Source organism: Alligator mississippiensis, chromosome 1 (genome assembly GCF_030867095.1).
Source record: "Alligator mississippiensis isolate rAllMis1 chromosome 1, rAllMis1, whole genome shotgun sequence".
Classification (NCBI taxonomy): Eukaryota; Metazoa; Chordata; order Crocodylia; family Alligatoridae; genus Alligator; species Alligator mississippiensis.
The window spans coordinates 166,162,629-166,188,705 of record NC_081824.1 but is presented as its reverse complement, the minus strand read 5'-3'; the positions used below and the strand labels follow the sequence as shown (position 1 = coordinate 166,188,705).

Genomic DNA, 26,077 nt, shown 5'->3' with positions numbered 1-26,077 from the left:
TGTAGGTCATGACTGTTCTATTCGCTTATGGAATCTCGAAAGCAAGACCTGCATTCAAGAATTTACTGCTCATCGTAAAAAATTTGATGAGTCCATTCATGATGTGGCATTCCACCCATCCAAATGTTATATTGCCAGTGCAGGAGCTGATGCCCTAGCTAAGGTCTTCGTATGACATAGTGCTTGCCCTCCAGCGCTAGCTTGTATATATCTAACCAGCTGCACAATAGAGAAGAAAGGGGGCAAAAATGCCCTACAATTCAGAGAATGTTTGTAATGGTCTAGTTTCTGCAGGGTGCTCTTTTTTTCTAAATTAAGGTATGTTCCAGTTTCTGTGAGCTCAGCTGGTGCTTTGAGCTTTGGAAACTCTCTGTTTCAAATACTCCACAAAAGAACAGCTTTTATTTCTGAGGGTGTGAATATTTTCATTCAGGCAGGTCTTGGGTGAAACTCAGTCTATATATTCTCTGTTAATACTGTGTAGGTTACTGTGGAGGGATGGGCAAGTAAGTAGTAATAGTCTGATAGCCGCACAGAATAGAGGTGGGGTTGGGGGGGCAGAGGGAGGCAGGGGAGGATAGGGTGAGGGAGGAAGGAAATCCCAGTGTAGTTCTCATTGAGGTCTATACTACATAATGCATCTTGAAAAAATGACCTTTCAAGTTCCCTTTGAAGTACTACAGGAACTTCACTTGTTCATCCCTTCAGCATTAGAGACTAGGTAAAGTTTAGAGAGAATAGCAGATAATTAATCTCAGCCACTGGGCTGCTACATAAGGTAAATCTGGTTTAAAAGAAAATTACTAATTTTTAAAAATATTAATGCAGTAATATTTTGTTAAATCTGTTGTTATACAGTGGATATTTAGTTTGCAGAAAATTTATACAATTTATTTTTTTGAAAGAATGTGTTAGCAAGTGGCTAGAAGCTTAGCCCTTAGACTAGTCACATTTAACGAGACAGACTAAAACAGTCTGTATATACTGTAATAGTGAATTAACTTATTCAGATTTATAATACTATTTGTTGTTGGAGGTCAGGCACAAGAAATATTCTCATTTTGTTGGGGTTTTTTGCCCATGTTTCTAATCATTCTTGGTCCCTTTTTGTTCCCTGTCATGTGCAAGAAATAACAACCTCCCCAAGCAATCTCTAGTATAGTTTAATAAATAAATGTTTATCGTTTCCCTACCTGATAACTTGCCACTCTGGGCATTTAAGTATGACTGAACTTTGTTACTTCATCTTAAGGATAAAGCATTATATGTAGTGTTCTGCCTGAGCCTCTCTCTTAGGTTAATGCAGTGGGGTGCCCTTACCAAGTACTACCTTTTTGAAATACTCTACTATTTCTAGAAAATACTCCCTAACTTGGAAACCTGTGGAGCTTTTTTAACGTGCCCACTGTACTGGGCATGTTGTCCCAGTGATCTTTAAAATATGATTATTGTATAAAAAAACGAATCCATATAAAAGGGCACCTTTTATACTCAACAGATTTTCTCCCTAGATGTATCCAGAGCTTTCTGTAGACTTGGGTGACAGAAGTAATTTTTTTAACCAGTTTTACCATCTATTCCTTCAAAGTCTCAGAGCTGAGAGAGCCAAGTGGGTTCTGTTCTACTGAGCATCATCAATGAGATTTCATGTTACTAGTCTATCAATTTTGTGAAGGCAGGCGTAGCCCTCAAGTGGCACGGAAGGCAAAATGTGTCCTGTATATTCTGTATTGCTGGTGTTGATATGAGGAAAAAAAGAACCCTTAAATTGAAGGTTGACTTTGTAAGACTAGAAGTTAGTTAATAAATCTTTCATCTTTTAAACTGACACAATTAAAATAGGAATCATTGAAAGAGACAAAGAAACTATTCCATTTTTAGAGAGACTTTTCAACATGAAACCACAGTCTGCCAAAGTCCCAGAATTTAGATTAACCTCATTGCTTTATGCAGGGTTGACTTAGGCTATTTGGGTTTGCAGGATATTATATTTTATTGCAAAAATACCCGGGGATACCTTTCACGTCTCAGAATATTCAGACATTTGTTTGTGACACTGTTGTACAATATTTCCATTAAATAAATTTAGAATTTTTAGCACTAAACAGATGACAATGACAATGGTAACTCAGATAATTTAGTTTTTATAATACGTTTTGATTATGGTGAAAAGGGGAAAAGCTGGCTGAAAACTGAGCATTCAATTTTGTGAAAATTCTTCTGTGTACTTGACTCTTGTTTTTTTCTGTGTCATTATTTTATTTCTTTTTGAAAAGAAAATTACAAAAATTTATTTGAAAAATTCTAAAAGTTATGTATATTATATATGTGTATATATATATTGTAAACATGTATTAAATGTGTCTAGTAAGAGAAGACTACTTTGGATGCATTTTAATGTTTTAGTATTAAGAGTTCTCTTGAGTTTGTGTATAAAAAGGATAATGGTATGACTACGAAATGAATGTTGTGCTGTTTGCTTACACAATATAATATGTAGTTAAAGTTGTTTAAAATGCTGTACATAATTAATCGGCCAGCATGCTTGTTTTTAAAGACTGTTGTTCTGATTACAATTTGAATGTAAGAAATGGCTGTTAAAATGTGAATTGAAAGATGTTCCATTCTCACTATTGAGCTGTTGCTCAAACTGAAATGAATCTTGAAAAGTTGGCAATAGCTAGAGGATGAGGTGCCTTTAAAAAAACAAAACAAAAAACAAAAACAAATGTAGCCTTACAAAGAGGTTGTGAAGTATATATTTTTGTGCTGGTCTAACTGATGTCAGTGTCTCTTTGCTGTACTTGCTCAAGTACTTGTAGAATTGCAGGGTACTGTGCATGAGCCTGTCAGCTCTTCTGAACACCATCATAGAAGTTAAGGGTGGAAAAGACTTCTTGGGTTTAGTCATCTGCTTACCAAAGTGGGGTTATAACCGTGTGTGTTTTAGTAATGTTTTGACCAGTGAGGTTTTACATATGTCCTGCATTATTAGCTTTTGTGAATTCCCTTGGAAGGCTCCCAGTGCTCAAAACAGCAGATACCCATAGACTCTTAAGATATTGCTTCCTTAGTTGTCTTTTAGCCAAGCTACGCTAGCTTTTTCCTTCTTCTGTCACATGCAAAATCTCTCCAGCCTTTGATCATTTTTATAACTCTTTATGCTGTTTGGGGTGGGAGGGGGGAAGGAAGGGATGTTGCATAACTTTGTGTCCAGCCCTGATCATAACATTCCAGGTGTGAGAGCTAAAGCCAGTACCGGAAGAGGATCTGTTAACTTTCCTTTTTACTTTGATGTGGTTCTTTTGCTTAGGCAGATTAAAACAGTTGGCCTTCTTGCCAATGTAGCCAGTCTAATTTACCATCTGCTGTCTATGTTCAGCATTGCTGCCTCCTAGGTTTCTTTTTCTTTTTCCATGCGTCTCACAATTCCCCCTTCCTCCTCCTCCCCCCCCCCCCCCACCCCCCAATGGATCCACCTTCAGAGTTTTGATATTAATTTAATTTTGTTGTTTTTATTTTGATCCATGTTTATAGTCCTTCTGGGCCACTTAATATTTGTCTCTGTACCCTAATATGTGCAGCTTTTCTCAATTAAATACAGTTGATAAAATTAATGTTCTAGAATATCTAAAGCGAATGTTGGACCCAAAACTTACCCTTGTGCTCAAAATGTGCACAGTTTGTTATATTACTTTTTACCATTACTTCGTTTGATTCACATGGCACATTTTTTTAAGGTTAATTCTTAGAAATTTGGTGGATAATAATGTGTGCTACTGATTTTAGTGAAGTCAATTGAAAAGAAAAAATTTTAGTTCCTTTTACCAAGTGTAAATGATCCATTAGGTTTAAACATTGTCCTACTTCACTTCCAGTTTGCAAGGGTAACTTGTGTGCTTTTCTGTGTGTTTAATATGCCTAAAAATCTTTTCTTTCACAAAATGGTTGGACTCATTTGACATACACCCTGGATTAAATATTGTGGAAAATCTTCCATTCACTTCTGAAGTACCAGAATCCATTTTATGTTTTGTGCCAGAGACAAACCTTTGTGACATACCAAGTAAAATCCTAAATAGTATTAAAAATATCTCTAGTCTTCTTATGGTAAAAAGTTGCCTTTGATTTTATTTTTAGATAAAAGTGAAGAGTTTAATAAGAATACATATTAGAAAGAGCTCTTCTAAATTTTAATTCCTCTTACTGTAGCTGTCCTTAGGGTACAGTGTGTGACTAAAATAATGTCACAAGAAAAGTATTCCCTAGCATAATATATTTGACTCTAAGCGTGTAATGTTCAGTATTGAGCTGTGCAGTCAAACCATAAGCCTGATTTTTTTTTTTTTTTAGGGCTGTAAATTCCAAATAAATAGAAACTTGTGATTTTCAATTAAAAAAAAAAAAAGAAAGTAATTCCACACTACCTCTACTACTACCAGCGTATGGTCATCATACGTTTTTTCACACTTTTCCACAATTCTCAGGAGTTTTTGTCACTGGAGAAAAAGCAGGAATTTAGTAGAAATCAGGAATTTGCATAAATTGTGTGTTTATTATACAGTAATTATGTCATTTTTTGATAGGGATGCTGGATCACAGGTGAGTTTTAGCTCATCCCAAAGGAAAACAAATTCACTAATTGGCATAGACATCACTTTGCACACTTTTTTTCATGCACTTTCAAAAAAACGTGTATTTGAAAATAATGCCAGTCACTGCTTGGTGATGTGTTTTGGACATCAGTTTGAAGGGTTTGCTGATACATTTTGTTTTGCAGCAACAAGTACATCCCAGGAGATCAAATTTTCAAACTTCTTGTGGCCAGTGTTAGACTAGAAGATGGGGCATTGCTTAGGTGCCTAAATTTTTAGAGAGATATTTGAAAATGGTCCCAGAATAGTGTGTGAATATTGACCCTAAATGAACATGGCAATGCCCTTCTTGGACTCTCTGATGTCCAAGGGTCAAGATTTGAACTGGATGCTAGTAAGCAATGTGGCATTATTGGAGAAGATGCTTTCTAAATGCATTTTGTTTCAAGGCATATTGCTGATGGTCATTTGGCTTGACTGGACATAATTGGCCAGATTATTCATTAGACTATGATGACAGAGAAGATTAGATCAAGAGGTGAAATTTAGCTTTGACTTACATGTGTGTCACTTATTTGGGTAAGGTGGAATTATGAAGGCTTGAAGCCAATTCCAAATTTGACCTGAAGACACTGGAAACAGTAGCTAGAAAGAACTCGTTAATGTTAGAACTTTGAGAGTCTCTGTAATTTAATTACCCATATTTTATGATGCTCCCTGCTTCAGAATACTTTAAATTCCAGAATTATCAAATTAAAAGTATATTTGTTCAGATTTGAAACTATACCATTAAACAGAGGTGGCAAGAAATCTATGTATGTTTGTAATTTAAATTTAAAAAATAAAACTTGATATTGTTCTTTTTTTCATGTTGGAAAGCCCAGTGTTGCTGTGGCTGACACACCTCAGACACTTCAGCAGGACCGCTCATGCTTTCAGTCTAACACACAGAAAACTTTTCAGGATCAAATCAGGCCTTAATCTTTTGTTTTGTTAGAATTGGATCTTAATCTGAAGGAGGCAGTGCAAGATAGGCTTTAAACCATCATTCTGAATTTCCATTGTTTTCTGGATTTTTATCATAATCTGTGTTACATGAAGGATTATGGTATTTTTCATTTATTTCCCATTCCATAAAAATATATGCAGAATCAAACATGTAAGGCTAGCTTTAAAATATAGCTGGCCTTTTTCCTAGTGCAGCTCATGTGTAATAATAAAATGAGTAAAATATTTGTATATGTTTCTATTTCATGAGATGTGAATGAGAATTCCAAGTAATTTTATTAATCAACTACAGACATATATATATTCGAGTTTTTTGATATGTGATATGGAATTGTTCATTAAAATTATTAAAATAAGGGATTTATGGAAATAACTGTAAAAGCACTCACCTGTCTATAATGCAGCATTTAAAAAATACATTCTAAAACTTGGGGATGCTAATTAGAAAATAAAATAGACCACAGCTACCAAAAATGGAGAAATTGAATAATGAAATGAAAACACCCACATGCACATACACTGTACCGACTATGGAAAGGTATAATATGTGACATGGCTAGGTCACTTTCTCTCTCAAACCTGTAGACATGGTAAACTTGAAAGTTTATAGCTCTTATAGCTCCCTGTGTTAATTGTCAGGGAATAGCTTTGTAATGAGACTTTTTTCTGAAAACCTGTTAATGGGTTTAGTCTTGCAGAGGAGCACTATTAGTGATTAAAAAATCACCTGCAATCTCCTAGTCTAAACCCTTAACTAGTAAGCTACTATTCAGTGGGTGTGTCTACACATGTAATTAATTTGAAGCAATACACTCCAGAGCAGTTTGAGCTTGAGTAAATTATTCCTGGGCACAGCATCTACACGTGCACCCAGGACAGGTGCAATTTGAGCCAGGGCAGAGCAGGTTATGCCATGGTCCCTGCTCTGCCCTGGGCTCTGAGTGGTGGCACTGGGGGTGAAGGGGCTGGTTGGGGCATGAGGGTTCTGAAAGTGCGGAGTCACGTGGCTTGGTAGCAGGGAGGAGGAGTCTGCTGGCTGGTTTAACCAAGCACAGTTTACACCCATGGCCAGCATCTACATAAGCATTTAATTGCAATTAATTACTCTGCCATACTCTGTCCCCAACCATCCCCGACAGGACTATCTTATGGCAGTGTTAATTACTTTACTGCAGCCTAATACTGTGACATATGTAGACAGTGACATTTTACTCAGCTACTAATTAGCCTACTCTACAGAAAAGTGCTTGTGTAGATGCAGCCAGTGAGATTGACTGATTGTGGAAAGGGAGCAAACAACATTTTACCATCAGGCTACATGTGGGAACTAGAAAAATAGTTGCTAGAGTAGAACAACATTTTGAAGGATGATCTTATGTGAAATAGAACAAAAAAGTGAAATTTAGGATGGTACGAGGGAAAAAACAGGACATGAGTCAGCTCTCTAGTCCTTGTGTAATAGTCCTTACTCAGACAGCTACTCCTATTTCACCAGTGGGACTGTTCCTGTGAAATCAATCCCTCTGTTTGTCTTTGATGACTTTCCTCTGTTAACTAATATATCTATTGTCCTGAGTATTCACCTTTCTGTATTCTTGGGTTAGCCTCCCCTCCTCTTTATAAAATACATGTTCATGGACCGATAACATCTCTTCAGTGTCAGATGTCCTGCTTTGAAGGTTGAATTGCATTGGATAATAATGGCAGCCTGATTTTGTTTTGTCTGTCTGTCTGAAACTTATGAAATAACTATACCATGTAAGACCTCACTTTGAACATCTTATTTCAGTTGCAGTGGTGCAAACGGTGTAAATTGGGTTTATGTAGCTCATGATTAATATAGCTATTTGGTAGAAGAGATGTAGGTCTCTAATTGAGCTAGTGTGTGTTTTTTGGTTTTTAAACTAGTTTGCCTTTGTCTCCACTGCCAAGCCATGTACTGGCCCAGTAAGAACAGGGTAATGTGTTTTTTTAATATGTTCAATGCCCTATGTTGACAAGGCCTAAAAGTCCTGTTTGCTTTCATTCAGTTTGAATCGCAAGCTCCCAAAATTACTTGCACTCTGTTTTGAAAAGGCTGTGGTCCTAGCACCAAAGTATTAAGCTGGAAAGCTAAGAGGTACACAGCTGGATTTACAGTTTTCTAGAAGGCACAGGAGAATTTCTTGCCAAACCAAATACCTTCATTACTTTCATGGATTACTTATGAAAAGCAGCCAAAAATATTGTATAAGTGATAACTGATGGACTTTTGGCTATCTTATCATTATTTTTTTTCTTTATTGTAACTATGATTTAAATTATGGAAATTGAATGTAACTTGTTTTCAGATTGACTCCCAAAATTGTTGTTTTGGGCACTTACAAGAAAAGCAAGCACATTTCAGAGGCCCTCACATCTGCGCTAATAGTCTGAGGCAACTTTCATTTGAAAATACAAAATGAGCATGTTGGCAAACAATACCTTGTAGCTTTGGAGCCCAAGTGAACTGAAAAGGAATCCTATATTATATTCAATGGCTTCCTTAAAACTGGCATCTAAGCAAATTGTAGGAGATGGACAGCATAATATAGCCGTTGTTCATGTGGCACCATGTTTTTTATTAACCGCTGGTGAAATCCAGACTGTTGTCAGCATATACAGCACCCACAATGCATTTTATGTAAGTACATTCACTTGACATCTTTGAGAGAGATTCAAATTAAAAAAACTTTCAGACGTATTTCTTTGCCTATGGAACTAATGATTCTCATAATTTAAAAACAAGCAATTTTAAGAAGGTGATTTGCTTGTAAACATTAATGTAGCAGCCTCTTATTTTGATTCCTTTACTTTTTAGTTTTTTCCTAAAATAAAGTTAAGTTCAAAACCAACACTTCCTCACAGTGCCCTTTTAGGTTATTGTTGGTAAACATAAATATACAGGCCACCAAAGCCACACTTTTAATGATGAAACTTTGGGTCGCTTCTCCCAACAAATATATTAGAAATAAATGGGTACCTATCATCAAGAGTGACATGCTAACTCATCCCTGAAAACAAAGGGAATTTAGGTTGAGCTCACATGAATTTGTGTATTTTATGTTGCAACCGGTTTTGAATGACTACTTTTGAAACAGTGTCAGACTTCAAGTGTTTTGCAAAGTAATGGCTCAGGTGGAAAATACCTGCTTACTGAGTAATATTGCCTGCTTGCCAGTTTGTGTCTGTGGTTCAGTATGAGATTGTTGTAAAATTTTTCTAAACATAGTAATTTGATTGTGTTACATGCTACTGTTTCACAAAAGTTAATGTTATTTTAAGTCGCACATTCCTTTCTTTTCTTTTCTGTTTAAATAAATGCAAAGGAATTATTTCTCCTAGGAACAAGACTCTGATGCATATGTTTTAATTTCAGGAAGGTTCACTTGCATTCATAAAGTTGGGTTGGGAAAGCTAATGATTCATTTTAATCTTTAAACTGTTGAGAAGTTTTTATCATGTAGTAAATTCGAAATCATCGTTCGAATGAAAGTATTCTATTATCAGAGTAAAAATGTAATATTTGTTTAGTAATTCAGTATTTATGAATATTAGATTTAGATGTATAAAACTGCAAAGTTAGAAAATTAGGGTAATGGTCATTTAAAGAAATGTTGGTATTCTTTTGGGGCTCTTTTGAATTTTCCCCTTTTATGAATTGCAGTGAAACTGCTGTTTGTGGAACTTCTTGGGTAGATTGTATTTAAAGTCACATTCACTTGCCTGATAAGCCAAATAAATATTTTGTCTTTAAAATTTATATAAAACTGCGTATATTAGTGTGTAATTTAAAATGAGACAACACTGAGGTAACCGTGCAGGTACTTACATTGATCTGGCAGTAGTGAAGTGGAATCTCTGTATACTGTACCCACATTCTATGCTGAGCAAAATCACTTGGACTTCCAAAATTAAACAATGGTTTTTAAGAGCAGCTTTATTTAATGTTACAGCAGCAAGTAAATTTCATTTGTATCATATAATTATGTAAATTGGGTGCTAATAAATACTATTTTTCAACATTTGGTACTGTGTCCATAATTCTGCTTTATTACTTTAAGAAATATGCAGGCATGTTGTTGTCAATGAGCAAGACTGGAGGGCCACACTGGAAGAGCAAGTACATGCATAGGTTTAGTCTACAATGGCATCTGCTGCTTTAAAGGAAAATATGGATTACGTTTTCCTTTCCTGGCTAGCATATAATCAACCTTAATATTCATTCTTAATACTTTGTGTACGTTCTCCCCTTGCTATATGCTTTCTTGCATATATTCCATCTTGATACCTGTGGCATCTTGCATTATACTGTGCAGTTTTTTTTCACACTTCTCCCACTGTATTCAATGGGAATTACGCAAATATGCATTCAAACACAGTAACTGGCCTTTGTGGGACACACGCCATGGATGGTGGGCACGTCTAAATGAGCATTAATGTGGCTTTTCTAATGCACATTAAATTTAATACCTCAAATGTGAGATACTAAATTAAGGCACATTAGGTTGCATGTTAGCATAATCTGGTTTTTTAGGTGATACTTTAATGCGCGTTAGAATAGGTGACTGCACATTAAAGCGCATGTGTAGGTGTGCCCAGTAATTACAAGAAATAATGCATTTGACATTGTCATCTGTAACAAACATAGCAGTTTCTCTGAGGCTGGAAAAGATGATAGAGAATGACAGACAGTAGACATAGGGCATGTCTACATGTCACCCTATGTTGCTGTAGCAACATACTACAGAGATGTACAACATGCTACAGCAGTGTAGCTATCATGTGACCGGCAGCTACTTCGCTGTAGCGGTGTGCTCCCCCATTTTAGCACATGCTTCAATGAAGTAGCAGATAAAACTAACCATGCACCATGCCAAAACCCTAAAACTAACAGTTCCAAAAGCAAATACTAGAGCACAGTGCAGTAACAATGTTGCCATAGGGTGGTGCGTAGACACACCCATGCTGCTGTTGTAACCATGGACCTCTAGAAAGAGAAGTGGACAGTTCTCTGTTAGCTGTTCTTCACAACTCTGTGAAGTCTATAATTTTTATGTTTAGTAAAGTTTATCTTCTGAAGGTACTGTGTAGGTTTCTTTTGAGGATAAGGATTGGGTGGTCAGAGATGAAATGGTGATATAGAAAAATTGTTCTGTGTGGTGACAAGGTATTTCTGTTAATCTTTTGTTAGGTGCAGTATTCTGTTAGACTCATTCTGTAGCATAACTGGCGCATCTACACATACACTTGACTGGAGTAGGCTAAATAGCTCTGCAGTAAAGCGTCACTGTCTACACGTGCACTGGTGTTAGGGTGCAGTAAATTAACTCAGCTGTAAGATAGTACTGTTAGGGACCGTATTATCTTATGGTGGAGCAAGTAACTGCACTGAAATGCACATTTAGACAGTGATGGGCTGGCTGGGGCATGTGGGTGCTAAAGTGCAGGGGCTTCCTGTTGCCTAGTCCACACTAGCTCCTTGTGCCCCAACCAATTCCTCTGACACCTGATGCCACTGTCCAGAGCCTGGGGCTGACTTCCCATGCCCCCTGCCAGCTTGAGGCTACTCTGCCCCAGCTCAGATTGCTGCTATCCCAGGCACATGTGCAGACATTACACCCGGGAGCAGTTTATTCTGACTCTAAGTGCTCCAGAGTTTATTCCTTTGCACTAATTGCGCATGTAGATGCACCCAATACTACTTTGATTTCACCTGTGTTAGTTACTGTGAAGCTGTCTGGCAAGACCCATTCTGTATTGGGATGGGCCTTAGTAGGATTCCTGGATTTTCATGGTTTTGTGGTGGAGGTGTTGCTCATGGTGGCAATAGAAGCATCAGCAGTTTTTGTATTTGGCGTTCTAGAAAGATTTGATTCTGTTTGGTGTGTGTTGGTTTGCAGGGAGGGTGTTTTTAAAGACCTTGGTGCAATCTGTTGGGGTGCAGATGTTTGAACACTGGGCGTGGGTACTGGGGAAAATGGCAGTCATCTCACTTAACATACGACTTCATGGAAGATGCTTAAAACAATGGTGCGTAAAGACAGAACAGGAACCTACATAAAACTGGAAACATTAATTTGTTATTGAGTCCATCCAGCGTTCCCTGTGCTTAGAGCTGGTTGTCTCTGTTCTGTGGGTGAGAGAACAGGTCCTGTTACCAATCCCCACCCATGTTCCTGCAAGGCCGGGGATGAGGAGGGAATTATCAGCTCAGAACAAAAGCAAGTCCTGTCCAGTATCCTTTTTCCAATGGTAACCTGCTACTGGACCCTTCAAAGGAAAGTGTAAAATATTTAGTAATAACTTGTCCACACAGGCAAGTTTCTCCTAAATGTTCTGAAGAGTTAGTTTATGAACTGACCTTGAAGTTTATACCGCTTATAAACTGCTGTTCTAGCTGCTAAAATGAAGATGGTCTTACTGGCAATAATGGCCAAACTTAATGGCGCAACGAAGATTTTATTCTATTCAGATATTATGAAAGGTATGGAAATGAACAAAAAATCCTCTTGAGACCTCTTGGATGATAAAAATTAACTCTGAGTTTAGTAGATCTCAGAAACATGAACATACATTCATACCTAGGTGACCTGTCAAAGAAAGCTAGTCCTCTACAGTCTGGGAGTTTTAAGAGAGACTAGTTGACTCATTCTGTTCAGAAATGACATAATGCTTATAGGTCTTTTAATAGCTTTTTCTCTGCCTACCAGTAATAGTGAACTTGTTCTTGCAGAGAGAGTGCATCATATAGTTTAAGATAATACACAACATGAAATCTGCTTTTCCTATCCAGGATGTCAAGATAACATTTCTGATTTTTTTTCTTCGGTTTAGATTGGCTAATAGATTGTCTGAATGTGGTGACCCATGTATTAGTGGTGTCAGGAAGGACTGGTCTAACTAATTTCAAAGCCTTCTTTAAATATAAAGAATATGCAGTAGGAGCTGAAGTTGGAAAGGGGAAAAAGGAGAAATAATTGGCCTGCCTGTCAGGAGAATAAGAGTAGCAGGAGTTCGAAGAAGCCTCTTCTGTGGATGCCTGAAATGAAACATGGAGAAGAACCTGGGGAGCTGGAAAGCCCCCATCTTGAAGTCATGCAGTCAGTTATGGCAAATGCACTTGCACAAAACAGCAGGTGCAGCTTGACAGCAGCCAGGGGGCAAGTGCTGCCTGCTGGTCGAAGAGGGGAACCTCTGACCAACCAGTGGGACTTGCAGTCGAAGAACAGCTCCCAAGTCACATTTGGACCCATGCAGAATGGCTATTGAAAAATCACACACAACCCAAAAGAGATAATGAAAAGCTTGGACCCCAGGCTACCCAAAGTAGATGATGCATCAGTTGTTCTCAACCTGGCACACAACAAAGATCTCTTTCCTCTACCGGTTATCCCTGTGCTAGCTATGCAGCTTCTCACTAATGAGCATCCTGCAGGGCTAACTTCAGTGAAGCAGTCTGTTCTCTGTGTTGTCTGAGCTGTAAGTGGTGTCATTAACATGGGCACAGGCCTTCAGGCTTTGTGGCTAAATCAGCCTTCCAGTCTAGGCCCAGCATGTCCACATGGCATCCACCACGCTTTCTGGTCTCAAAATTAAACATGTCCAGTTGGTGTCATTCTCAGGGATTCTTTACCTGAACAAAAGGGTTTCAATCCATTCTACTTGATCCCTTCTTGGAAGTGGTGGCTTTTTAAATAAGGTTTCCTTGTTTGAATTCTGCTCTGTAGCGTTTCTATCAAGTGTTCTCTCAAGTCCAGGAAAGAAGACAGATATCAGGTGAGCATAACTGGACTTGACACCCATGTGTAGTATGGATGAAGAGTGTACTCTCTTCTTAAAACAAAGCGCATATATCTCAAGGACTTGCAGCAGCGGGTTTATAGCTACGCCTCACATGTCTACGTACAGTTAGTAAAATTCAGTTTGGGTTCTGCTTGTTATCCATGTCGTTTCTAAATATTCTGGAAAATCCTGTGAATGGCTGCTCTGGGAATTGTTCCAGCCTTTAACATCTACTCTGTGAGTCGACTCAGAAAAAGCAAATGTGACATCACATCTATGTGCATAAGGGTTGTTTTCTATTACAAGGAAGAGCTGTGCAGCTCATGGCTCAGGAAGTTCTCCCTTCAGTTCAGCTTGTTTTTTTGGAGCTGAAAGATGAGCTAAATCCACAAAACATAGTTAACATTTAGGCAGTTAAGTCTAAAATTACAAACATCCAAAGCCACTTTCCACTATAGTTCATTATTTAGAGCACTGACCCACAATGTGAAGTTCAAACCTACTTTTGTCCTCTCCCAGAAGGGTGTCCATATTACCAGTCTCCAGGCTATTCTGCATTGCAGGCACTTTCCTTCTCCTGCACTGCTCTGCATAGAATAATATTCACTAGGCAAGAGTGTAAGTCAGAGTATCCCACCTTTTGTGTAAGACATCCCCTTCCCCCCTCCTCCCTTTTCCTATTGTTCCCACTTTTGTGATGACCAGGTATCCTGGTTTTCTCTGTTTAAAAATCCCAAGTTCTCCCAATTTTTAAAACCCCCCAAGATCCACATTTTTCTGTGATTAAAGTGAAACACCACTATATGTATATGTATCAGTTGAACACAATGTTTTATTGATATATTTGCTATTGTAAAGCAATTTGGAAGCCTGCCAGTGCCTCAATCATAATAAAATATGTTCTACATATCTATATATTTTGGTGTTTGATTTGGGTGGGCTTTTCATAGGAAATCAGCTCCCTCTGCCCCCCCTTCACTCACTAAGATGTGGGTCCAGCTGCAGCTCTCCTCCCTGCTGCTTTGTGGTGCTGAACAGCCCTAATATGCCAGTGCCCTGTCTCTGTCCATGCCATTGCTCCTCACTCCCAACCCACAGTCCCCCACCTCCCCCAGCCTTGCTGGTGCCTCTCACTCCTGATCTGCTGCCTCCAGGCCCCCAGTGTGAGGGGAACGGGGTGTGTGGGCACAAGTGACATGTTGGGTGGCAGGGGGATGGGGAGTGCCACTTCAGATTGCTCCCACAGTGGGGTGCAGGCAGTGCTGCAGTCCGACCAGACCAGCTCTGGCAGGAGCCAACTCCATGGCCCAGCAGGACCTGGCATGGGAGGAAGCACTGTACCACCATGACTGCCAAGGTGAGGTGCCTCCTGCCTGCCCAGCAGCAGTGGGGGGCACAACTCTGCACTGCCATCACACCTCACCTTGGCAGCTATGGCAGTGTGGTGTTTCTTGTCTGCTGTGCTGCAGAGCTGGTCTGGCCAGGCTCCAGCCCCGCACCCCTGTGGTGCAGAAATCTGGGGGCCTGGCTGTGGCACTTTTGCTGTGTCCTGCTTTCCCCCCCTGCCTGAAGCAACTCGCAGCTTCCTGCATTTTTGTCCTTTAAAGGAGAAAATCCATGTTTTTCTGTGGCAAAGAGGAAACCCGGATCCCCCCCACTCTCCCTGTCTAGCAGGGAGGAGGATGGTGCCCCCATGTGACTTAGGAGGTGGCTTGGAAAGTGAACTCTTGATCTCTTGACTAGCCATGTATTGAAACTACAGATGCAATGAGGGAGCTGCAGCAGCTCCATAACCACCATTTTTGACAGAAAAGGCTTATGTACACAGCTCCAGGGAAGAGAGAGTTCAGACCCAGAGGTGTAAGAGGGCAGCTCCAAGCCCGGGCAGCTCTCACACATGGGGCTGCACTATCTGCCACGCGGGTAGCAGCAGTACAGTCAGCCCCCAGTGACGTCTGAGAGAGACTTGAAATCTAACAAACTGGCTCCTGCTACAGGAGCAAGGTGCCTAAATGTTAAAATGCTACAACGCTGAGGGATGACATCCAAATCCTTTAATCGGTTTAGCCATAACTCTCTAATCCCACCATCTACGCAGGTCCAAAATGTATCTGGTAATTATCAGCATACATGGCATATTGATTTCATTCCTAAAAGGGGTGAAATATGCCACAGCCGCCTGTCTGCCTGGTTTAACAGTAGGAAGGGTGTTTGGCTGACTAGCACACAGGTGTTTCTACTCTGGCTGTGCTTAATCCTGAGCCTTCACAGAGATGTTTCTGATTCTTTGGCATCATGTAAAAATGTCTTATCGTTGTCCTTTGCTTCCTCTTAAGCTATTGCTCTGCTAGTTTATACTGTTGGGCGCACGGTTTTCAGCAATTGATGTAATTTATCTGAGTACATTGAACATGAAATTTCAAAAATCTTTTGATTATAATACCTTGGCTCCTGCTGAACTTCACAGATTAGATATAGAAAAGACCTGTTTCTATTTTAAAAACTAAATTGCAACAGCAATGTTTGGTTATCCATTTTGGGGGGAAAATGTAAATCTCAAATGTATGAGACAACATGAACTGCATGTCTTTTGGGGTTTTTTATTGCAAAAGGTTTAGCAACTTGTATTATGAAAAGCTCTTTAAATAGCCCATGTGTTACAAAAGGAGCTCTGCTTCCTTCTCAAACAAATATACAAGGACAAAAACTTAAGATGTACATGTTATCCCATGTTTTACCAAAATATTCTTTCCAAGGCTTTTTTGTACATGAACTATCTATTTTGGATGCTGTCAACAATTAGAATAGAAAATACAATAGTACATTTGGCATTGGGTCCATGCATTATATTTCCCCTGGTGGTTAGCAGTAGTTTTAATCCTTGTAGAATATGCCCTTTAAACCCTTTACATTTGCCATATTTATTAAAATGATATCAACATTGAGGCATTCTTAATATTCAAATCCTTTTTACTTTTCTGGATCTGGCAACCTAACAAATCATATCGAGAATCGCCAAAATCCATGTGTCGTTCAGTCATCATAGAGAATAATTGTTCAACGGAGCTAAACCAACAAAAATTCCAACCCAACCCAATCCAAACCCTTAAATTCCTTTTAAAGACCAACTTTGCATGTTTGAAGAGAGGATGGCATGGCCACAAGACTGCTACTTGTAAGAACATATTTTAAAACTCTTGTGATAAATGCTTAAGAGTTTGCTATTTTTAAGATTAAAATGTGCAAAGGAGTGAATATATTTCCTAAGCATGCAAACAGACCTAATTATTACTCCCTAACTTCTCTGGTATTTGTACTGTTAACAGAGAAGAAGCAATCAACCTGGAAGTATCTTAGTATCTACTCTGTTGGTAGAGTACATTCTGTTTTGAACTAAATATGCAGTGACATTTTGCTGCATTGAAAAATAAACTGTAATATGAAGAATAGCTGAGAAGCTAAAACACGGAGCTAAATATGCCCTTTCCTTAGTCATTTAGGATTCTCAGCCAGCCTTTAAGAAGGCAAAAGAGCTTTTCAACCAGTAAATCTGGTAATTGGTCCACACTTCTCTTACTCAATTTTGAGTCTTGAGTTTTGTCTAGCCCATATAAGCTTCTTTATTGTCTGTCAGCAGCAACACTGAAGATTTAAAGAAGGGGGTGGGGGGTTCTGCTGCTCTGATTTGAGAAGATTTTGCCTTATCACTAATTTTTATTGTTACTTTTAAGACAGGAGGAAAACACTGCAAGACTCGAACCTTTTACCACTAACTTTCACATCTTTTATCCATGTGCAGTGACCCTTATGCCTTCTATCTGTGGTACTGAATTAAATGAATTGTATGAATTAAATGAGTGGAATGAGATACATTTCTGCCAGAAGAGAAAGGGATTTGACCATTCCCAATATAATACAACTGCTCCTCCTAATAAGACTACCAGTTATAAAATTAAACAAATTTGTAGCAGTTGTACTACCCAGATTGATTTTTTTTGTATCGCTTATTGTGGGAATTCTTTAACTGTAGCCCAATTCTTTAATTGTAGCCCAACGTTTTCAAACCCAGATGTCTCCTTAGCTATTCATTTACTTTAATTAACATTTTTGCACAAGGAGGTTTTAAAGATGGCAGATAATTTATTTATGCAGAGCATGGGGACTGTAAAAGGTGTGATGTGCAAATACACTCAGAATTGATATTTCAACCATTTCTATTTTAGTGTGCTGTAATGCCTGGAGATATTTGCCTCCCACCAGCTTCTGCAGTGCACAAAGCTAGACACTCTTGCTTGCTCAACCCACGTTTACTTCTTCTCTCCTCTCCGTCCATAAATTGTGATTAATGAACTTGTTCTCTCAAGTTCCACTGAGTAGAAAAACAGATAACAACTGCACTTCCTAATTAAAGTATAATTCTTCCAAGCCTCTCCCTAATGTGTCACCCCTGGTGTTGTTTCTTGGTGATGATTTATCATGCCTTTTTCAATGAGGAGCCAGCCACCTATAGCTGGTATGGTCAAAAGCAGTGCAATACATATACTATGAGCCAGAGAATATATAGTACTCAACCCTAAGTACTATATATACAGAATGGTTCCAACACTGGAAATCTTATTTCTGCCAGTATTTACAAAAATCAATAACTCACTAAAATAACATCCCTCAAATCCTTAACAAAAGCATCCCTTGAGTAATCCTCTCTCTTCATGCTCTTGTTTACTATTCATTCTGCAGGTGGAACCAAAATGAAGCAAGCCTGGGTGGTGGTGTAGTGGTCCTCAAAACTCCCCCCAACCCCCAATTGTGGACCATTTTATAATCAAAACCCTTTCCCTAAAATCTCTTCTCCCAGCCCTTGTTGAAAATACAGAGCTCAGACACCTGGCAAATTACAGTAACATCAGAACAGTGCTAAGGGGACAATTTTAAAAGCAAATGCTATTAGAGAGAAAGTGTGTGTGTGGGGGGGGGGAGTGGGGGAAGTGGGGGATTCTGTTTACATTTTCTGTATTTGGTATGTTCGTGGTTTGCTCCTTCTCCAACAGTGCTACGGCTTCTTTATAATCAGGAGATGTTTAAAGCTGCCACTGTTCTCAGCTGCTCTGATCCATTGTAGTTTGGTTCTTCCCTCCTAACTGATTTGCAAACCTGGTCACTGTGGAATATATATACTCTAATGAAATTTGACAGATTAAAAAAACCCCCAAAAAACCTGTATAGAGCTTAAGAGACAGGTGTTCAGGATTTGCTTCTAGAAGGTCAAAGATCTGGACTGGCCAACTAGCAGAAAGCATCAGTGAGAAGATTAAACGTTTCCCCACTAAAACAAGCAGGTTGGGCAATCCCTGGAAGTGCTCTGCAGACCCACAGTAGTTCACACCTCACCATTTGAGAACCACTGGGAAGGGGTAGAGGACTTCTTTAAGGGGGTTCTCCAGCACACAATGGCATGAATCAAATGAGCTTGGGGCTTTATACTGACAACTGCTTTGCAAACCTCTGTTTTGGAAACACATTTCAAAACCACAAATCTGAATCATGTCCTTTCTTTTCTCAAGGATCCTAAATGTACCTTGCATTTCTCCAGTCAGAACAGAGTTTTGAAGCCTGCAAAAAGGAAAAACATCAGTCTAGCAGAGCATTACCATGCATAGAGAATAGAGCTGAGATCAACCTTGTTAACGCAAAAATGCCAGGGAACTACTCTGCTGATATATCTTGGACTCATAGCTGGCATTACTTGTATAGCATTCTGTGCATCTTTTGTGAGACACCCAGTGATCCAGCGTTAGTATGATACTTTGCCTGATTTGATCAGTTTCGTGGCTGAGAATTGAACTCTGTACAAATGTTCTGAATGATCTTGGGAACAAATTTGTAGAGGTTGTCAAATTCATCCACAAAGAAGGAGTGCTCTTTATCCGGGTCTGTTGCAATGGCTTCCAATTCATCCTGGGCTGCCCATGCAATTCCTATAGAGTATGCTATGACTCCTGTAAAGAAAGCCAGAGCTTGAGGATGATATATTTCAAAATAACCATTGCATTGAAACTAGACAGATATTGCAAACTGTAATGATCAGGACATAAAAAGGAAGGGCTGTCTCTCTTGAAAAATGCTATCCAAAGGTACAATGGAGACTCTTTTTATTCCCTCTATCTAAATTTCATGACTATTTTGCCCCTACTCTCACTCTGCCTAGAATGGAAAATTTGAAAGGGACACCAGAAAGCCATCTATATCTGATTTAATCTGTTCCTGTGATGGAATTGCTCTATAATTCTTTGGAAACCTACAACACAGGGATAGAAGCATGTATTCAGGGTAGAGAGGGGAAGGAACAAATTGGTCTCAAAAAGTCTTTCACATGGCAAAAAATATATTAAAATAGTAGACTTATACAGGTAGTTGGTATAGTTCTATGCAAAGTGTGCATTTACTATAAACTGAAATCAAAAGTAAGCTTATAAACAACACATCTGCTCTTCCAGACTATGATGTTTTCTTAGAGGTTTCCCCTCCGTTTTATGACCAGGCCCTAGTCTTGATCAGGTTTGAGTGGGCCATACTGCAAAGTATGGTAGGCTTTGCAAATCTCCTCTGATAGTATGCTGTAATAGAAAACTAAGAGCAAAACTCTAGTTCCTTTCAGGCACCCAGAGGGCAGTTTCCCAGTTGTGAAGGTGGCACTTAAACACAATTTACGATTCTAATACCAGTGCCATGTGGGCATGTAGCTTCTAACGTGTGAGAGTATAAGTCCTGAGAAACCAGGATAAAGGCCCTCCCGTGTTCTAGCTCCAATGTCTGAGTGGTTATGGTATTTGCCCAGGAAGCAGGAGACCAAGCCCCCTTCTTCACAGGGGAGAGAGCTTGAGTCTGCATCCAAGCACAGTGCTCTAAAGACTATGCTACAGGCCAAGAATTAGCTAGTCCCCTATCTAGCCCTGCTCTTTGAGCCTGAATCACTGCAATTCTCAGCTGATAAAATGGATGAGACATTTCTATCCCATAGGGAACAAGAGGCCAAGCTAGAACATGACCTGCTGCTTTCCAGGGCAGTTGTCATCTCACTGGCCCACATACACCCTAGCTTGCTCTCTTTCTCTTGGCCCTGCATCTGTTTTGGTGGCAGCTTCAACAGGAGTGCTAGAGAGAGTTCTGGATAATGCTTAACCTGTGGCCTTGTGGTTACAGCACCGGTATAGGAAGTTGGAGATATGTACATTCAAATTCCCACTAGGTAAAGTGGGAAGGGCCATAACCACTTTTGTATTGGGGCTAAAATATGGGAGCTGTTTCCCACTCCTCCCATCTAACACCTGCTAGTCACAGGTTTCTGCTAGGTAGTTTTGTGATTTATGCATCATCCATGTATGCACATACATACATAGCTGCATATCTGCATGCCCAATGCACAGCCAACTGTTCACTAAGCACACTTACATATCCACTCAACCAGAGTAACAGAATCATAAACAATGTGTAAGCGCCAAAAATAGCACTTATGCAGCTGGACAACTGTCATTTGGCTCCATAAAGTGAAACAGAATTGTGCCCGATGGGTCTTTTCTTGATAAATGTTAAGGTACTATACCAAGGCGGAGTCAATTACCCTGAAGGAAGAGCACTAGTTTACCATTTTGATGAGCTGTCATGGCTGGCACCTGGACATCATCATAAGACCTGCCATCGGTAATGAGAATCATTATCTTCCTCTTATTGGGCTTGGATTTGCTGAACAGGTGCTCAGAGGCATAGTTGATGGCTTCTCCAGTGCTGGTCCCTCCACTCCAGTAGTTGATTCTCTTAATGGCATTCAGTACATCTTGCTTAGTGCTGTACTTATCAAAACCAAACTCCAGCCTCTGCTCATATGTGTATTGTACAGCTCCAATCCGGGTGTCGGTATCTGAAATCTCAAATTCCTTGCTTATGTTGGCCACAAATTGGAGAAGAGTGCGAAAGTTGCCAGTGCCAACACTGCTGGACCCATCTATTACAAACCCAATGTCAGCTGAATTTAGACAGGTCTTACTGCAAGCCAGTCGATCAGTGTCACAGACCCGCTTCACCAAGAGCTGGACTACCTTATGTAGGCTAAACCAGCTTGGTACATTAATGGAATAGAAGCCATTTGTTCTACATACAGCCTGGAGAGAGAGGCAAAAGTAACAGAGCATTCATCAACCATTATAAGGATTTAGTTTAATTTCACTAGGTTTCTTGTGGGAGGGGGGTGTCAAAATAATCATCTACATTCAACTAAAGCATTAGCTTTCCTACCCCTTTAGTTACAGAACATGTGATGGAATGATCAAAATTATCTCAACTGGATAAATTCAGTCTGAAATTCTACTACCCACTGAATGTGGCCAGAGGGGTTGTGAACAGGTTCTGGAGTACTTAGTCTAAATCTTAGACACAATGGCAAAACCACAGATTTCTTTCAGACAAATGTCTTCACTTAATTGCTGCAGCTTCACTGTGGAAAAGTGTCTTTGTTGGATTTCCGTATTTGTCTGGCAATGACTCTCTACATCCTTTCTTCTCAATTTCAACATAAGTGGAGGCTCCATTACCTTTCAACCCTGCAAACAGCCTGGCTCCTCCGAGTCAAGCTGCAGTGCTTTGGGTTCATGTCATCTCAGCCACAAGAGAGGATTACACAACTGAAATGTTGTAAACAAGTGTGTTGATGATGTGGAAGTCTAAGGGGATAGGCTTTCATCATTTTGTTGGCTCCAGAATTAAAATTAAATTTAATCTTTTTTAGCCAAGAGCCATAAGTGCTTATTTTAGTGAATGTGCATGGGGAGCAAGTCTGAAGAGGGTCTTCCAGAGCTGACAAGAGAAGGATCAAGAGAAGGTAGAACAGGGGTGGTTGGATGGACAGAGGGGATGCAGGTTATGGTGGAGGCAAGGTTAGATGCATTTAAGGTTTAGGTTAGGGTGCTAATGTTTCAACCATTGTGATGAGAGCATTTGACAACTCCGGTTGTATTTCTGCACTTGAGCTTCCACAGAGGACAAGGCAGCTGTTTCTGTGGTGCTGCCTCTGTCCTCAGCAAACCTATATTTCAACAGCTGTGAGTGACTCGCTGCATGTGCTGGTTTAGGCTTCACTGCATATCCTGCCCATGTTTATCCTCTTCGGTTATTGCTGCTCTTTTTACCTTGACACTCTGCCCCACCCAATCACAAGATACCATCTTTTGCCTTCCTGTTTGAGTCCCCTGCTTTCCTTCTTCCTTTTTGTCTCTGGCAGTTTCACAGAGACTGACTGAAGCTTTGCCTTTTAAAAATGAAATGAAAATGAGATTAAAGGCCAATTTAAGTGCTGACTGGAGACAGCCCAGCGTGCGGCATTGCAGGATTTGAAATGCAGAGGAAATGTGTTCCATGGCAGACTGACAGTGGAAATTGCACAAAATCATCTTTAGTGTTGATCCAAGAAAGGCAGCTTTCTGAAAATACCTACTGACTTTCTCTCTGCTTCCTGAACCCTGGTTGCTCTGGCATTTTACACCTCCGGCTCCACCCTGCAGTGTTGTTTAAATAGGCATCCAGTACTGGGGCCAATCTGCAATGGCAGAGGATCCATGTTCTCCCTATCCACACTGTAAAATGTGTAGGGATTTATTCTTACTCTAAATGTAACAAGACATTTCTTTATTTATGAGAAAAAGACTTGAGATGATGAACAAGTTTATTAAACAGTTATCTTAAGTAGTTAATATGCCTGCACTCTGTGATCTCTTATGGAGACTGGGTTTGGTTTCATTAAAGAACTCTCATAAAAGCAAGTTGAACACCCAGCTTGATTTCAGGCTAGCATGTGCATGTGGATGCTTCCATATCACTGAAGTCCTAACTAAACCTGCCTTGTAGTGGCCATTTCAAGATACCATCACCATACAAAAAGGTCTGGTCACTTTTAGATTTTTATTCAAAAAATGAGAAAAAGAATAATTGGACACATGGCCATTGGATGACATGCCTTAACCATTAATATATCAGACATATGTAATTTCAGAATACCTACAGATTTAGCCTTCATCAAACTGTATTAGTAACCGACTATAAAGTCTTGTGTTTTAAAATAAAGCTGCTCTTGGCTAGAATGTGAAAAAATATCTAGATGTTTTTAAAATATCTTTTGTACACTTCCAGAGTGCCATGACAGAGGTATAGCATCCATGGTAAACAGAGAACCCCCAAACTGGCTGCTAACTTATACTCCACAACACGTTTCAGCTCAAGGAAGCTGGAAATTTTAGGTTTATGCCTTGTATTACCTCAGCCCCAGTTAGGGATTTAATGAAAATTCAAAATAAAGATACTGAAACTAAACAACAGAAATCTTATGCCAGGGTCAAAAGTTTTGTTTTCTGATTAATAGCCTGAGATCTTGGCTTGGGCAGCTTTATTGATGCAGAAATCCACAGACGTGTTTATAGACTGACAAGTCTTCTCCAATTTTACTAAATGGGAGAAACGCTGTAGGGCACAAATAATAACTTCAGGATAAAATCTTACTTCCACTTATGGGACTGTATATTTACAGTAACTCCATTGTCTTCAATACAGTTACTTCACGTTTCCATCTGTTGGGTTTAACTTCATAACACACACACAAAATCCCCAAGTTGGGAATAGCAATCATGAATAAATTATTTCATATGCTTCTTCATATTACAGTTTACAACTCTAGTTTCTACTGAAGCTTCCTACCTGCTCAATCATTTAAGAATTCAAAAGACGGGGAGGATGATAATCCGAGCGCTGGGAATTCTTAGGGCTGGTATTTCTGTTACTTCATTATTTTGTGTACTGTTAATTCTATAGTGCTGGACTATAAGCAAAAGCTACACACAGCCATAGTGGTATGTGTGCTTATTTGAGGTGATTCATGGAATACAATACTGTAGGAATTAAGAGATGGAAAAGACTTCCACTGTTCACTTATTGATGCCTACCTGCTTGCTGGGGTAGCTTTATTCCTCACAAGGCCTGTTTTATGCCAGTTTCTAGAGTCCAAGTGCTATGGTTTTCCCCTTTAGGGGACTCTCATATTGCCAGAGAGGCATCTAGCTGTGTTACCAAGCAGGCAGGGTAGCACCTTTGAAATTAACTGATTTAGAGAGGCATGAGCTTTTGTAGGCAACAAGCTACTTCATCAGATATTCTGATTCTTGTGTTAAGAAAGGATCCTTCTCAGTTCAGCAGCCATTAAGAAAAATGGACTTTGCTAGCAAGGGCAGCATGTAATAGACCCAAGACTGATATAATTTTGAATTCTGAACTGTTGCTTTGCTGATTGCTTTTAACACATGTATGTTGCATAGATATCTGGTCAACATAAACAGGGAAGCCATAACCTTTAAGAAGAAACAACCAGGGGAGATGGTGCCTCCTACGAGTTGTCTATAATCAGACTCTTAGAAACTAAACACTCTGAGAACTTTGGAAGACTTTGCAAGCTAACCCACTTGTATCCTGCTTGCCACTACCTTGTCCACAAAGTTGGGTTCGATAACGTTCTGCTTTTCATTTTCATCAGCTGCTTCAATGGTGACAAAAAAAATGTTGATTCCAGATTCTCTAGCCAGTCTGGAGGCCTCCTCCACCTTGTCAGTAGGCCACCCATCCACCATCACGATGGCCACATTGGGTGCTCCACCTCTGTTCCCATTGGCATCCAAAAAGAAGTTTTTGTTAACAAACGAAAGTGCCCTCCCTGGAAGAGAAGTACAGTATAGAGTTGGGGATTTATCCTATGCACAGTGCTTTGCCTCTCCATAAATATATGGGAATATTAAACTCTAGTAGCTAATGTTATTCATTGATCTTTAGCCAGAGGTTGAATTAAAGACTTAGAGCATTGCTGAGATGTGCTTTTGCAGGCAAAGCTGAAATAGCTACAGAGATAGGGAAAGACCTCTGATGCTGTAAGCATCTGATCTACCCTACTACTAGAGTAACAAATATCATAAGCCTTTTCTGCCCTTCACACAATCTCTGATGGGTTGCCAAAGATAGCAAGTATCTCAGATATGCCAGTGGCTGCTGCTGCTAAGGATAATGGAGAAATGTGTCACCATCCAACTAGGAGCTTCTCTGTATTCCACAACCTTCCATGAGGTAAGAAAGATAGAACTAGGATTTTTTTTTAAATAGAATAACTTTTCTTTTTCATTTGTGGGTTTAACATTCCCCTTGCTAGCACCAAAGTCATCAGCATTAAAATCCATCTGACCTCCAAGGAGTTCTAGTGGAATGACAGAGCAGCTGCAATGTTCCTGTCAGTATTACAGCAGTATATGCACCACAGGGTGTTAGGGGCATATTTTGGAACATCAGATCCCAAGGCTAATCTCATGGCACTGCAAAGGGATTGTGGCTAGGGACAGACATTACACATAAACTGGTTTAAGTGATCAGAAACTGGTTTAAACCTGTAATAGAACAGATGTTTAGTGCACATAAACCAATTTGAAAATGGCTGAAACTGGTTTGAGATAAACCTGGTGGAATCTAGTATCAGACTTAACTGATTTGGGTCAAATCAGTTTATGCAATATCTGTCCCAGTCCCCTTGCTGGTTTAAATTAAATCAGTCCCCCAGCATCCCAGCATGCTCTCTAGGCTGGGCAGAGCTCTGTGCT

General features: G+C 39.6%; 2 protein-coding genes across 9 annotated transcripts in view; one reads left to right on the top strand and one right to left on the bottom strand.

Annotated features, from left to right (window-relative positions):
* Positions 1–9,649, top strand: part of STRN (striatin) — a 98,370-nt gene extending 88,721 nt beyond the window's left edge. For all 3 annotated transcript variants that reach the window (XM_059716367.1, XM_019500553.2, XM_059716375.1), the window contains one exon: positions 6–9,649. In XM_059716367.1, the coding sequence (XP_059572350.1) occupies positions 6–175 (170 nt within the window). In that variant the 3' untranslated portion in view covers positions 176–9,649. The remainder of the gene's footprint in view (positions 1–5) is intronic.
* Positions 9,650–15,990: 6,341 nt separating this feature from the next.
* VIT (vitrin) overlaps positions 15,991–26,077 on the bottom strand; it is a 113,158-nt gene continuing 103,071 nt past the window's right edge. For 4 of the 6 annotated variants that reach the window (XM_059716379.1, XM_059716380.1, XM_059716378.1 and 1 more), the window contains 3 exons: positions 24,923–25,149; positions 21,025–21,562; positions 15,991–19,402 (listed from right to left, as the gene is read on the bottom strand). In XM_059716379.1, the coding sequence (XP_059572362.1) occupies positions 19,224–19,402; positions 21,025–21,562; positions 24,923–25,149 (944 nt within the window). In that variant the 3' untranslated portion in view covers positions 15,991–19,223. The remainder of the gene's footprint in view (positions 19,403–21,024; positions 21,563–24,922; positions 25,150–26,077) is intronic. The other 2 variants (XM_006272877.3, XM_059716386.1) reach the window with 1 other exon arrangement.